Source organism: Chionomys nivalis, chromosome 13 (genome assembly GCF_950005125.1).
Source record: "Chionomys nivalis chromosome 13, mChiNiv1.1, whole genome shotgun sequence".
NCBI classification, from domain to species: domain Eukaryota; kingdom Metazoa; phylum Chordata; class Mammalia; order Rodentia; family Cricetidae; genus Chionomys; species Chionomys nivalis.
In genome coordinates, this window is record NC_080098.1 from 38,547,521 (window position 1) to 38,563,684 (window position 16,164).

General features: G+C 43.9%; 1 protein-coding gene across 4 annotated transcripts in view; it reads right to left on the minus strand.

The window, feature by feature from the left end:
- The window catches only part of Cdk13 (cyclin dependent kinase 13), a 105,510-nt gene extending 93,617 nt beyond the window's left edge, over window positions 1-11,893 (minus strand). For all 4 annotated transcript variants that reach the window (XM_057788158.1, XM_057788156.1, XM_057788157.1 and 1 more), the window contains exon 1: window positions 10,014-11,893. In XM_057788158.1, coding sequence (XP_057644141.1) covers window positions 10,014-11,233 — 1,220 coding nt within the window. In that variant the 5' untranslated portion in view covers window positions 11,234-11,893. The remainder of the gene's footprint in view (window positions 1-10,013) is intronic.
- Between the last annotated feature and the right edge of the window lie 4,271 nt (window positions 11,894-16,164).

Genomic DNA, 16,164 nt, shown 5'->3' on the forward strand with positions numbered 1-16,164 from the left:
AAAATCTTTTTCACTGCAAAATTAGACAACTTTTTTTGACCCCAATTTTATAAATCATTAAAGTTAAAATGCCAAATACCAAGACATTTGCAGAATTTACTTATATCCAGAATATATAACAAGTTTAAAGTAATCCATTCCAAAATATAAAAAAAAAAAAAATTTAAAAAGCTGTGAAGGGCAAAATAAGCATTGGAGAAAATGTTCAGTATTGTTATAAGAAAACTGAAAATAAAACTGAAATGGGCTGGTGGGACACAGGAGAAAAGGAAACTATTTTTCACTGTTGGTGCTAATGTAAATTAACAAAGCCATAATGGAAAACAGTATGTTTTATATTTTAGAAATAGAATTGTCACATGATTCAGTAATCTGATTTTTCCATATAAATCCTAAGAACTGAAATCAGTGAACTAAAATTTTATACTCCCAGGAACATGGGATGTCTCACTCATATTTGGTTTCTAGCCATAAATAAAGGACATTGAGCCTAGAATTCGTGATCCTAGAGAAGCTAAATAAGAAGGTGAACCCAAAGAAAAACATATAGGCATCCTCCTGAACAGTAACCTTCATCAGGCGATGAAAGGAGACAGATACAAAGACCCACATTGGAGCACCGGACTGAAATCTCAAGGTCCAAATCAGGAGCAGAAGGAGAGAGAGCACGAGCAAGGAACTCAGACCGCGAGGGGGGCACCCACACACTGAGACAATGGGGATGTTCTATCGGGAACTCACCAAGGCCAGCTGGCCTGGGTCAGAAAAAGCATGGGATAAAACCGGAATCGCTGAACATAGCAGACAATGAGGACTACTGAGAACTCAAGAACAATGGCAATGGGTTTTTGATCCTACTGCACGTACTGGCTTTGTGGGAGCCTAGGCAGTTTGGATACTCCTCTTAATAGACCAGGATGGAGGTGGATGGTCTTTGGACTTCCCACAGGGCAGGGAACCCTGACTGCTCTTAGGGCAGACGAGGGAGGGGGACTTGATTGGGGGAGGGGGGGAAATGGGAGGTGGTGGTGGGGAGGAGGCAGAAATCTTTAATAAATAAATAAAAAGGAAAAAAAATATAAAAAATAAATTTTATACTCCCATGCTTACTATAGCATGACAGCAAATATAGTGAGTAACGTAGGTATCCATTACCAGATGATCTGATAAAGAAAATGTGGTACATATAAACAGAATGAAATACTACTCAGCCTTATAAAAGAAGAAAATCCAGGCTGAAGAGATGGCTCAGTGGTTAAGAGCATGTATTGTTCTTCCTTGGGCAACCTACCACCACCTTGAATGCTAACTCCTTTTGGCTTCCATGTGCACTGCACAAACCCACCCACACATGGATACATGTTACATGGAGAGGCGGCTTGTTTGTCCTGGCCGCCCAGCTAGCTTACACAGGAAATAATCACACAGAAACTGTTTGGCCCATTAGCTCTAGTTTCTTATCGGCTAATTCTTACATCTTAATCTAACCCATTTCTATTAATCTGTGTATTACCACGTGCCAGTGGCTTACCAGGAAAGATTCAGTATGTCTGACTCTGGCGGATACATGGCAACTCTCTGTCTGCCCTTCCTCCCAGCATTCAGTCATGTCTTCTCAGCCTACCTAAGTTCTGCCCTATCAGGCCCAAAGCAGTTTCTTTATTCATTAACCAATGAAAGCAACACATGAACAGAAGAACCTCCTACACCATACATATTTAAAGGGCTAATAATAATGATAATAATGATGATGCACTTTGGGGAACTGGAGATATGGCACAGTGGTTAAGAATGTGTGCTGCTCTTATAAAGGACCCTGAAGTCCACCTCCAGCTCCTGCTTGTGACTCCAGCTCCAGGGAATCTGGTATCCTCTTTCTGGACTTCCACAGGCACAAAGGTACACTCTCATATTTAAATACAGAGAGAGAGAGAGAGAGAGAGAGAGAGAGAGAGAGAGAGAGAGAGAGAGAGAGAGAGAGAGAGATCTTAGAAAAATAAGGAAATGCTATCATCTAAATAACGTGGGTTAACCTAAAAAAGATTAAACTGAAATAAGCTGTACACAGAAAAACAAATGCCCTGATTTCACTGTTATGCAAAATTGAAGAATGGAGTCTAAGTTTTTTTATTCTAACAAACATTTAAGAACTTCTATATAAGTGGACAATGTGCTAGTGTCTAACAGAGGTTTGGGGAAAAGGACAGACAGGGAAAGTAAAACATTGATCAAAAGTGTACAACATTTCAGTTAAGAAAGATTTAGAGATTACACAAAATGATGACTATACAATAGTGTAGTAGATATTCCAAAACTACTTAAGAGGAGATTCCCAGGATGGAATCCCAGAAAATCAGAAAGTGAGAAAGCACTAAGGAAGATGGAGGACTGTGTGTTTTAGAGCTCATTCACACTGTGTCTCACCAAAAAATAAATAAATAAATAAATAAATAAATAAATAAAACCAATCACTACTTACCAATTAAAAATAAAATGTAGCCACATATAATGAATGGTACATACCTGTAATCCCAGCAACTAGGGGAGGCTAAGGCAGGCAGATTGCCATGAGTTGGAACCTAGCCTAGGATACATAGCTATAACAGCTACAGAATACAGCAAGGCTAGTTTCAAAAAAAAAAAAAAAAAAAGCACCCACTAGCTCTGGAAGCACAGAGTGAAAAGAAGGAAAACCAACTCATCCAAGATCTAAGTTGCTCTCTGTCCTCCACAAGCATGCAGTGGAACATGAACACATGCACATACAAAGGTGAACACACGTGCGCACATACAAATAATGAAAATAAATATAAATAAATTTAACAACAAAAAAGAATATTCGTCAAAATGTCAAAAAGCAACAATTCATGTATCTAGATTTAGGCAACAGTTGTACCAATGTGTCACATGTCTAACACTAAGGAATCAGATTTAAGAATATTTACAAGGGCTGAAAAGACGGCTCAGTGGTTAAGAACAGTAGCCGTTCTTACAGAAGAATCAAGTTAGGTTCCCAGCACCCACAGAAGCAGCTTATAACTCTGTAACACCAGTTCCAGGGAACCCAATGCTTGTTTCTGCTCCTCAGGCAACAGACACTCATGGATACACATATATACATGCAGGCACAACACATATACACATTAAAAAAAAAAAAATCTTCCACTGGGCGGTGGTGGCACACACCTTTAATCCCAGCACTCTGGGTAGGCAAACGGATCTCTGTGAGTTCAAGGCCAGCCTAGTCTACAAGCTAGTTCAGGACAGTGAGGAATGTTAAGAAGAGAAACTCTGTCTGGGGGGAGGGGGGGAATCTTCAAGGAACACTGTTGCTCTGCCTCTACAACAGGCATCGTCAGCAACAGCAGCAGCAGCAATGTAAAATCGCTATTTGCCCAAGAAAGTGGGCTTCCTCTGGGTTAGCAGGCTAGGGAGGGACCAGTGAGCCAGAGCCAGGTAAGAGAGGAGCCTGTCACAGTCAACCTAAGACAGAGACCTTGCGCATTGAGGCAAGGTTCTTTATGATGGCTAAGATGTTGCCTGCTTCTGCAACCCAAGGCAGGCCTGGTCTAATTATACAGAAGGGGAGCTGTTGGGAGCTGCAGACCCCTGACCCCTTGATTTTCTTTGCCTGCCTCAGACCCTTTTACCTGCTGGAGTGAACTGAGAAAAACACTTGCTTACCTGTACCTGCAGCTGCTCTGAGCACAAGACCCTAGAGGCAGGGGAGTGGGTTCTGGTGAAGCTTGCAGCTGAAATAGCCTGAGAGCGGGGGCGTGGCTATCAGTTAAGGATTCCTCTATAAAGCTTCCCTTGAGCTCAATAAAGGTGGCATTCTTGTATCAAGGATGACCTGTGTTCTAGTGTCTCTGTCTGTCTGTGTGTGCACATGATTTTAAGTCTCCAGGCCAGTTCCCAGCTCGCGTAACCAGTCCTGTAGTGCAGGTGCTACAGGAACATCGTTTTTTACGGAACACTTCGATTTCATATACTTTTCTGCACTAAGTGGAAAAATTCTATTATGACATTCTATTGTCTTTGAAAATGGGAAAAAGAACAGTATCAAAAGAAAGAGGAAACTACACTATACAAAGAAACCATCTTGAAAAACCAGAAAGAGAAAATTACTCTCAGATACATGGTAAGCGGCACTGCAGCCCAGTGAAAGTGCCCTGCAACTAAAGACAGCAACAGAGAGTGGAGAAGAAACTAACCCAATTACAACTTTCAGTTCCTTTCAATGACCTTTTCATATAAATTCCCAACTTTACTAACATTTTATCCTTTAATACACATCTACAGCATTGAGTCTCCCAAATTTAGAGGTTCTAATTCCATCTCTGTAAAGAAGTAATAATTCTGATTCCAGTGTGATACTTTTGCTTCCAAAATCCACTTCAAAACTTATAAATTTCCATATGTAAGATAAAGGTAACCCAAAACAAAACCAAGAATAACCACCACTACCACCAAAAAAAAGAAAAGAAAAAGTGTTATCAATGGGAAAAGGGGACCTACAAAACAGGGGAAGAGGTTGGGAATGCCTTATATAAAAATATTAAGCCACATTCACTTTCAACTGATTTTTCAGAAATAACTATATTCTAGGGTTTCAAATAAAATGACAGTCCGCTCAGAAACTTTCTTCCATAACAACTGATTTAACGTCATCAAGAAAAACATAAGGTATATCCAGGTCAGTAGAAGATACAGTAAATATAAACAGTAGGTCTGAGTTTATCAACATTAATGAGACCAAGCATTCTATTCATTTTCCAGTAAATTAACATTTCCCTGTTTCTTTTGAGATGGGAATCTCACTTAATGTAGCTTGAGCTGGCTTCAAATGCAGAGATCCACCTGCCTCTACCTCCCAAGTGCAGGAATTAAAGGTGTGAGCCACCACCCATACCAGGTGCGAGTGTTTTTAAAGCTTCATCTTTAAGAAGATAGACAGGATGGATGGATGGATGGATGGATGGATGGATGGATGGATGGATGGATGGGAGCAAGACAGACAGAAAGACAACTGTCTGTTAAGTGTGGGCACTTAGGCCATGGGCATGTAAAGGTCAGAGGACAATTTTCCAGAATCAGTTCTCTTCTGAACCAAATTCAAGACCTGTACAGTAAATATTTTTACCCACTAAAGTCTCTCTCTATATATAAATCACAATTACTTCCCCAACTCTAAAGACTATGTGAACCAAAATGGCTAGCAAGTTTCAAGGTGTTATCTGTACAAACTGGTTTGCTTTATTGTGTGAAGAGGAAAGGGGGGAGGGGCACTTAAAGAATTAAACCACTACTACCACATAAATTTTGGAAATTTGTCCTGTTAGCTTATTATCTAGTAGGAACAAACAAATGTAGTCAGCCAATTAATTAAGGTAGAATAGCAGAACTTTTAACAGCACTACAGCAAAAACAAAACAGTGCTATAAAGAGCACAAATGAACATCCAGATGAATAAGCAATTAAGATGTTAAGTTCTGAGATAGAGTTCTGAATGCGAGATAAATGGCAAAGAGGGAAAAAGGGTTATCAATGTCTCTTCTACCATTTCAAGCTCAGAGAACAGTTAATAGGAAAATACAGAAAAATACATGTGTCTGAAAAATAAGAGTCCTGGTAGAATGGGGTCATAAATAAAGACATTAAGTCACAATGTATCACAATGTCTATACCCAATAGTACAAAAGAGATAGACACTATTTAACCATATAGCAAAAATAAAGCATGAGCCAGAAAGGGTTCAGGAGACAGTTACAGTAGCTCCTTTAATACTAGTGTTACAGAGGCTGAGGCAGCATTGCCTCAAGTACAGGCCACACTGAGTTAGAGTGAGATCCTGTTTTCTATTAGTAGGAGGGTACTAATAGAAAGTCTAACCCATTAACAATGACAGCCTAAATGAGAATGTAAGAATGGAAAGGCATAGTGTATTCCTTTAATCCCAGCACTCGGGATGCAGAGACAGGTAGAGCTCAGTAAGTTTGAGGCCAGCCCAGTCTAAAACACAAGTTACAGGACAGTCAGCGGTGTAACACAGAGAAACTGTCAAGAAAAAAATTAAAATGAAAATAATAATTAAATTTCTAAAAGAATGGAAAGGCAGATATAAATGTTACTGTTAAGAGGAAAGAGACTTAATGACGATGGAACACATGAAAAAATGGTGTAAAAACTGACCAGAGAAAAGACAAGATACAAGCTCATCTTCTTAGAATGAAAGGTAGTACTAAAACTTTTGGAAACTTTAAACAATTTGCCCAAAGATCCATTCTCTTCGGTTTCTATACTTATTCTCTATCTAACATTTCTGGTACTTATTTCTATAATGTACATATCAAACCAGACGCATTCTATAACAGGAGCTTAAAAGTATCCTAATTTCACATTATTTTGAACAGCAGTTGTGAGAACAAAATAACTTAACCAGGTGGCCCATACAATAGGCTAGTAAACACCAGCGACTTAACTTTTATCTCTAAAGTCCAGTCACTGGATTCTCAGTCTTGGTATTATTCAGAAGCAAAGTCTTCTGCTGAACCCTCACACAATAGAGCACAAAAGGAGACAAAACTCACTTATATACACTTCATCCTACTAATGGTAATTAACCTGATTTCAGTAACTGCAGGTCAAACCTCCCACAGCAAATTAGTCATCAAAAACTAATAATTACTATCTCTGAGAAATATTTCTGGCCTATCTTGTAAAAAAAAAAATAGAAAAATCACTCAAAGATTTTAAACCTCCCCACTGTTCTTTAAAACCAGATTGAAGCTGGAAGAGACCAGTGGTGGAAGGCTTGCTTAACAAGCCAGACAATCTAGGTTCAATCCAAGGACTATAAAAATAAGTTAACAAACAAACAAACAAAAACTACAATCAACCTGAAAGTATCATCAACTTTCTGATTTTGTTTCTTGTGTTTTCAGACATGGTCTCAATGTAGTCCTTGCTAACCTTCACCAACTCCTGTCTCGACATCCTAAGTGCTGACTAAAATGAGGCCAAGCCATAGTCTATCTAGAAAATTTCTTTTAAAAAAAAATCCTTAGGGGCTGGGAGTTGGCTCACTGGTTAAAAGCACTTTTTGCTCTTTGCAGAGGACCCAGGTTCCGTTCCCAGCAACCAACTGTCTGTAACTCCACTGGCAGAGCATCAGACACCCTTTTCTGATCATGTGACCTCAGCAGACATCAGGCCAGCATGTGATACACAAACATACACAGCGAAACTCTCATAAAATAAAATACTTTAAGCTTTTTAAATATCTTTTTAAATGGAGGGAGAAATAGCCAGTGAAACAAAACTGACTATTAAGTACCCTTTAAAAGGTTTGTTTTGTTTTGTTGAATATACCACAATATTAAAGATTTTCAAATCCTCTCAGGGTTTAAATCCAAACTGACCTTGGTGCAAAACACTTAAGTCTTTGAAGCATTTATTTCCTATTCCATCAGTAAATCACTCAAGTTTTGGGGACATCTGTTTCCTAATCCATCAGTGGGAACTATCACAAAGACTTGCTTGTGAGGATATTGTTAGGCCATTTCAGAGCATACCACACAGAACACTACACTCAGTACCTTTCTCTCGCTTTCCTTCTACCAACACACCTCACATTTATTACATGACTTATCAGAAAAATGGCAAAATTCACACACCTCAATAATGAAATAAAGAAAAAATTCATTAAACAGCGTATGAAGAGAAGTTAAGCTAAAAAATGATGAAATGCATGAGCTGAGAACTGGAGACACAAATGCAGAGAAAGAACAGGTTGTAAGGTGGAAGCCTCTAGATGATTTCAATACTATTTTGAGTATGGACACATCTACGCTGGTAATTCATTAGTTTGTGGGCTTAGAAAATGTCATATTGATGTGTATTACAGAATAGCACATGGTCTATATTAATAATTTACTCAAATAAAGCAGGTAAGCCAGAAACATAACAGTTTCTATATTCAGTCAACTCTATCATCCCTTCACTTAGCTATTCAACAATTATCAAGTGTACCCAAAGACAGCGGTGAGCATTAGGAATCAATGGTGGGCACGAAAGGCCAGAGGCCATTGTGGAGCTTTCTACCTCCTCTACTCAGAGAGCCAGTCATCTGGTTCCACTACTAGACCTGGAAGTAAATAAAACTTTCGGCACTAAGCTGAACAAGTGAATTCATGTTCCCGAGAAGTAAGTACATTTGCTATTTTTCTAAATCTTGTTTTCCAAGTAAAACTAGTCATTGATTCTGGGCCCCAAATTTTAAGCAGAACATTAGACGAGTAACACGATGCAAAACAAACAGCAATAACAAACCTTACCATGCCTCATTTAAAAAAAAAAAAAAAAAGGCAAGCTTTTGATGAGAGAAAACTTGGAAGCATGACAGCTATCTTCATGTTTTAAAGAACTAGTGCCCAAATTTGTTTTGGACTATTCCAAAGCTTTATATTTGGAAACTACATGGATGTGCATTTCTGTTTCAAAAGATTTTTAACAATTCAAACTATTCGCAATTCAACCACTTTAGATTTCTGTAAGGCTGTATACCTTATAAAAGGCAAAATTTCATTTATCCCTTGAAATAATAAAAAGACAAGCATTACATATTATAGTTCAGCAAACTAAGTCTTCAATGTTTTGCTAAGAAACTGAACAAATCATACAAGAAACTGCACAAACAGTGCCTGAATTCAAGTCCAACCCAGACTGCTCAAACATCATAAATACCTACTGATGTATGTATTTACTCAGGCACAAGCCACATGGCCTGTTATCAGAAATGATGGCCAATATTATAGAAAAGTTTCTTCCCAAACCAACCCTTTGGAGATAAAGCTGGTCAAACACACAGCATGAAAAGACTTCTAGTGAACAGACTTTCTACATGCTAGCTCTGAGGACAGTAACTCTGTCTTTCACCCCAACGCGGCACCTATGACATTCCTTCACTGCTCCACTGCAGTGCCTAAACTAGCACTGGCATATAATCTGTGCTTTTCGGTATTTACTAAGCATGCACAGTGCTAATCACACAAACTCTACTATATAGTACACATGTATCACCAATGTGTAACAACAAAACCTCACTAAAATATCTAGAAACGCAAACCTATTGTTAAAATTGCCATTACACATCAAATTGCTATATAAAGTTATGAAACTTAACCTTGCCAGTTTGCAAAACAAGCTGAATTGCAGAAAATAAAAACGATCTGGCAAAGGTAAAATACAAATAAAAAGTAACATTGTATAAAAAGCACAAGTCAGACTGGCTGTAAAAGTTCTCAGCTGCAAAACTCTTAAAACTGGCATTTCGTGTGTACTTGAACACTGTATGAATACATGCATACAGATCGTACGGTTTAAAGACACTCAGGCGTTCTACTCACAACTTTATAGTTAGTAAAAGATCTGCAAATTTCATAGACGCATACACTGCACTGAGCAGCAGCAAAACCAGACCTTACAGGTATTCCATCCATTTGGCATTACCAAAAACTAGAATAGAAAAATAATCCCAATCCTAAAGCTAGCTTACAATACCCCAACCAAAAAGACTAGAAGCCCCAAATATGTTAATATAAGTTACAAAAACCTACAAAGTACTTTAAAGCCGCTTTTAGTTCACTCTACATAACAGACATCTATCAATATACACATTTGAGACTTACATACAATATTAAGTCCCTGCAATGCAATCCATTAATAAAACACCAACAGAATAACCTTTTCTCCAAAAACATTAAGACAAATTAAGCTACTTTTTTAGGGTTTATCCAAACTAGAAATGCTGGGAGAGCAGAATGGTTTGAAAACAATCTGCTAATAGTTAAAACAACAAGTTTAAAACTTTGAACTCTTAGAAGGGGTCCCTTCGACCCCCATAGGTTCTCACAGCACCCCTGCCCGCTAGAAATCCATCTTCTGGTCCGGGTGAGCCTGAAGCACCTAACCCCACTCTCCCTACCTTTTAGGGGTAGGGGGGTAGGACTCACCTGAGCACTGGGCTGTAGGGGCTGCGCGAGCGCCGCCAGCTGCTGCTGCTGTACGGGCTGGGGGACACATCGCCGCCCCGCTCGTAGGAGCTGTGGCGGCTGTAGCTGGGCGAACGGCGCCGGCTGTAGGGACTCGGAGAGCGCGCCAGCCTCCGGGAATAAGGACTGCTGCCACCTCCCACCGGGCTGGGAGACTTGCGGCTCCGGAGGCTCTGCGAGGCCCTGTGGGACACCGGGCTTTCGTCCCGGCCTCCCAGCGGGCTCAGGGACCGCTGCCGCCGCCTGTAGGCCTTGGGCTCGCTCTTGTCCTCCCGGTAGGCCTTGGGCGGCTCCTTGTAGGCCGAGGGCGGCTCCTTGGACGACTTAGTCCGGCTGCGATGGGCCTTGAGGTCCCGATCCTTGCGACTGCTGCTGCTGCTAGACGTAGCCGAGGCGCTCTTGCGGCGGCCGCCGCTGCTGCTGCTGCTGCCGCTCTTGGCGGCCTCGGTCCGCTCCTCGCCACTGTGTCCGTGGCGGCCGCGGGCCTTGGAGGCTTCGCTGCCGCTGCGCGTCCCGTCCCGCCGCCGGTGCTCGCGGTGGCGCTCCTTGCTGCGGCCACTGCTGCTGCGGCGGTCCCGGCGCGGCCTGCGCTCCGACCCCTCCGCGCGCCGCTGCGTGCCGGAGGAGGAGGCCGGACTCCCGCCGTTGCCCCCCGTTCCCCCGGCAGCCGTCGCCGCCGTTGCCGCGCTGGCGCCCCCCAGCAGCAGCCCCTGCTCGGACTGGGAGCTCACATCCTCGTACTCCACCAGCGGGGTCACACCCCCGCCGCTACTGGCACCGCCACCGCCACCGCCGTCCTGCTGCGGCTGGGGCAGCGAGAAGACCCGGCGCTTCTCCGCCTCCTGCCCGGCGCGGGGCCCGCGGCGCCGCTTCTGCCGCCCTCCCGGGCGCCTCTTGCCTCTCGCCAGCCGCTTGACCTCCAGAGGGGGGCCCGGGCTGAAGCAGGAGGAGGAGGCCGCGGCGGCGGCGGCTGCGGCGGCGGCCGCGCCGGGGGCAGCCAGGAAGAGCAGAGGCGGCGGGGGCGGCGGCGGTTGCAGGAGCTGCGGCTGCAGGAGCGGCAACAGCAGCGGCGGCTGCTGAGGGGACAGGAATCGCCTCCGCTTGCGGCGCTCCTCCAACTTCTTCTCGGCCCAGCTCAGGCCCCCGCCTCCCCCCAGCGCCGTGTCCGAGCTGCTCGGCATCGCCTAGAGTCCGCCGCAGAGTGCGGCGAGGGTGCGGCCTCCTCCGGGGTCAGACCCTGGCCATGTCCCCCGCCGGGAAGGGGGACGGCAGCGGCGGCGGAGGGGGCAGCGAGCAGCAGGGCCGGCCGGGAGCCGCGCCACGATAATCCGGGTCGGGACGCGCGTCCCCGGGTCCAGTCGCGGTGTGTGCGCAGCGGCCTCCGGGCCTGACGCAGGAGGATCCTGTCCTCGGCAGCAGAAAAGCCGGCCGCGCCAGGCGGCGGCGGCGGCGGCCTCGGGCTCCGGCGGCGCAACGCGGAAGTGCCACCGCGGGCCGCGCTTCACTCCATCGTCCTGACGTCGGGGGCGAGCGAGCTCGCGGGAGGGCAGTGGGCGCGACCGCAGCACGCCTCCGTCGCCCGCCGCTGCGCGTCCACGTCGTCCTGTGGCGGCGGCGGCGGCGACACCCCGCGGCGCTCGGACGGGCCTGGGCCTCGCGCCCCGAGGGCACTGCGCGCAGTTTCCGGAGCGGGGGCGCGGCCCGCTGTCCTCCGCCCCTCCACGCGGGCTCCGCGCGCGCCGCTCGCCCCTCCCTTCGCTCCGCGTTCTCCCTGCGGGAAGGCGACGCGACTGGCTGGCGGGGCCTCACCCCGCACCACCCCCTCGCCGCGCTCCTCCGGCCTTTCCCCGAAGCCCGACGCTAAGCCGGCGGCGCGCACGCTCGTCACGTTCAGGAACGCGGACAGGGAGTGGTGGCGCCGTCGAAGGAGGTGGGAACGTAGGCGCTGCGCGGCGGCGTGCTCGCTCCCGCTGGGACCCTGACCGTCGCTGGAAGTGACGTAGCCCACCCCGCTTCCGGAAGGGGTGGGACGGTGGAGCGGGGTTAAAGAAAGGAGAGGAGGCGTGAGCTGCGCTGTGCTGTCGCTGGAGGGGGCACCCGGCGGCGCCAGCCACGGCGCTTGTCGCTCGCCTGCAGTGAAAGGTCACGGCAGGACCCAGGCGAACGTGGACGTCTACCCTTGTCCCACCCTCGGGATTGGAACGGCTGTGAGAGGAGTCGAGACTCCCCGCGGAGGGCGGAGATGACGTTAGCCTGACCAGACTCACGTACACCCAAGTTCAAGGACCCATCGTAACCTAAAAATAATACTTGGTGATCATAGCTTCGAGCTTCCGCAACACAGAAGTTCCATTTTAAAAACCTTAAGTCAATCTGGAGAATAAGTTGAATGTCAAAGGATTCCTGAAAACCCCAGGGACTCCCTTCTTTGTACTTTTTCCTTTATATCTAAAACCAGTGAGGCTGTCAGTAACATAATGCCCTCACTTCGCATCTCCTTAAGATTGCCCTTCAGCTAGAGGCTAGGCATTCAGGATAATTAGATTAATATCTAAATGGCTTATTGGCTTTTAGGAGGGTTGGAACGAGACTAAGCAATCTGCTCAGTGGTTACATATTGTTACTCTTTAACAAATTTATTCAGCTCATCAGCTTGTTCGTAGTTCTTAAACACTTAGTAATGCAATCAAGTTGAGGTCAGCGTATCACAACCTGATGGAAGCTCAGACTTCACAGTATACAAAAGATTTGCTAGAAGATAAAGGAATAGGTTTGAAATTGAGCTAGAAGATGACAGGCCTGAGTGGATCACCGGTGGGGCGCTGTTTACACAGCGGGAGTGGGGAAGGGGATGGGGAGTACTGGGAAACTGAGTTCTAAAAGTATGTTGCCTAAAGCAAATTTCTTCTTGACAGTTTTGTTAACTGGCACTTCTGTAGCTTCTTCATTAAGACCACTTAGAGAGTGACTTTCTTCTGAAAAATAGGAAGGCTGCCCCATCCTGCTGCTTTTAAAAGCTTGGTGCGAAGGCGCATGTCTATTCACGACAAGAGTAGCTGTGAAAGGGCAAGGATGATGGTGAGTGTATGGCCCATCTGGGTGCTACGTAATGACCACCCCATAAAAAGATAACTAAACCTGGGGTAGAACAGAAGAGGCAAAATGAGGTTTGTACAGTAGTTCCTCTAGCATAAGCTACCCCACTTGAGGCTTCTATCTTGCCCCTAAAAAGAAAACTTGAACTGTAATAAATGGATAGTACTTAGCCCAGGCTTCAAGCAGAAAACTTAGGAAAATATTTTAGTAAATGCCTTTACTGAATACGTATTATGCACCACATTCTATGCTAAGTATTTTCTCATTTAATACAACAGCACAAGTGAGACAGCCCTAGTCTAGGCTTCCAGGGGTGGTGCTGATTTACACCACTTGTTCCAGTTCATCTAATTCACTTTCACTCATGAGTTTTCCCTCCTGGATATAAATTATCATGTCAGTCTTCCTGTAAAAATTATCAGTGGTAACAAGGGTGATTAAGGCATACAGGAAACTGGCCCAAAGTATACTTCTAGTAAATAAGACTCATTGATCTGTCCAGATTTGATGACCTTACTTTCAAGAATGCAAGCTGTTATACAATGACATTACTGCTACTGAACTTGACAATGATCCCAATGGTAGTAATGTATTCCAGAATTAAAATAGAAAAGTATAATGCTGCTATAACTTGAGTGTTTTCTCCAAATTCAAATGTGCTAGAAACTCAGTTCCCAAATATATGCTACTAGTAACTAAAGACTGGACCTTTGGGAGGTAATGAGAATTAGACAAGGTAACAAGCTGACTCCCATGATGAAATTAGTGGTTTTAAATTTTTTCTTTAGTTTTTTTTTAAATTTTTTCATTGCATTTTTATTTGTGTGCATGCACGTGCGTGAGTGTGCATACCAGTCAAGTCTACTTAAAGAGACCTTGTCTTAAAATAAATAATGCGCTGTCAGAAGCAACTTATGGTAGAAAGAGTTTATTTTGACTCTCAGTTCTACAGTACAGTTTGTTGTGACAAATCACAGCATAGGAACTTGAGGAAGCTGGTCACATTGTGTCCACAGTCAAGAAGCATAGAGGAATGAAAACCTGTGCTCAGCTCACGTTCTTCCCCCTCACTTCCTCCTCTTATTTTGTTTTGTTGTCTGTTGTTGTTGTTACTTTTGATTTTTCCGAAACGGAGTTTCTCTATTTAAACAGTCCTGTCTTTCCTTTGTAAAATTTGTTTTGTAAAACAGGCTAGCCTCGGACTCACAGGTATCCTCCTACCTCTCTCTCCCAAATCCTGGGTTTAAAGGCATGAACTACCAATGCCTAACTCCTCCATTTCCTAAAGTACAGAATCTTAGGCCAGTAAAAGGGGGAAATGATTACACCCCCTTCATCCAGCAGGTTGGTCTTACCATCTCAACTGACCTAATAAAATAATCCCCTGTAAGAATGCCCAGAGGCCCCTTTCCCAGACCTCATCAAGGTAGCAATTGAGATTAACCACCACAGCTTCTTATATGAATAATATTTTAATTATAAATAACAATCTCCTGATTTAGGCCAGGCATAGTGGCCCACATATGCCTGTAATCCGAGCGCTCCAGGTATAGAGGCATTTTTTGGGGTATGGGACACTACCCCCTCCACATACACCACCAAAAAAAAAAAAGAAAATCAAATATACAGGAGTCCCAAAACAATATTTTGATTTTGTTGTGAATTTAAATGTGCTTAGATAAAAATGGTATCACCCAGCATTCCTTGCAGATGAAAGAAGTAGCTATTGGTTCCTGAAAATGAAATCTAAGTGAAAGTTGTGGAATATAACTTTTGGTAATACTTCTTAAAATGGAAGAAAGTGTAGAATCACCTGGGAGACAGATGTCTGGTACATCTGTGAGGGTCTCTAAAGGAAAGTTAGGCTCCTAACAGCTTTTTAAGAGTTCAAGAGCTTTGAACTGTACTAAATCTTAAGCAAAGTAAATTCATAGTATTACTAAGCTGTTTAAATAGAGTAATAATTTTTCAGGTAACAGTGGTTACATTATGGAAAACAAAGTGTGAAATACCTATAGAAACACAAAATACAAAATCTATACTTTAGTGGAATGTTTCTTTATGCATACATTAAAAGAGAAAAGTAAAATTTATTTTATTAAAAGTAAAACATATACATGTGGCATATTTGCCTGAGAATTTCCTTAAGATATTCCTGATTCAATACTTTCAAGAACTTCATGAACTTGCATACCAGATGCATCTTTTAAAAGGTGGACACAGTACCACTAATGTCACAATAAAAAATCACAGAGCATAACATCACTGTTCTTTTAAACATCTCTGTAGATCACCTCTGACAAAGATCTAGAATATGGATTGTAACTGGATGTGGTGGAAACCACGTCTAATCTCAGCATTCAGAAAACGGAAGTAGGAGCATTGCAAGTTCCAGGATGTACTGCATAGTGGGATTTTTTTTTTTCATAGGAAGAGAGGTGGAGAGAGACAGAGAGAGAGAGAGAGAGAGAGAGAGAGAGAGAGAGAGGGGAGGAGGAGGAGGACGAGGAGAAGAGAAGAGAAGAGAAGAGAAGAGAAGAGAAGAGAAGAGAAGAGAAGAGAAGAGAAGAGAAGAGAAGAGGAAGAGAAGAGCGAGCATGGGGACATATAATCAGTCGCTAACATTGCTTGACCACTGCCATCATTCTGGATAAATTAATGTTTTCAGTAAAGCAAACAAAACCCGCCTGCGTCTCAGCACTTCCACCTGAAACTAATTTACTGGGATATTTGTATAACAACAGTAAATGTATATTCTGCGAAGTGTGGTCGAAGTGACTGCCGACAGTGATGCTAGGGCTGCTGTTCCATTGGTAAAGGGAAGCCGTATGTTGAGGGATGAAGCCTGAAGGTCGTTTGTCAGAGCAAATGTGTAGGATTACTTGATTAGGTTGACTGATGTGGGGAGATGCATCTTAGTTGCGTGGGACCATTCACTGGGCTGGGAACTCGGACTACAGAAAATGGAGACTGTGAATGGAGCATGTGCGCTCATTGTTCTCTACTCCCGCTGTGG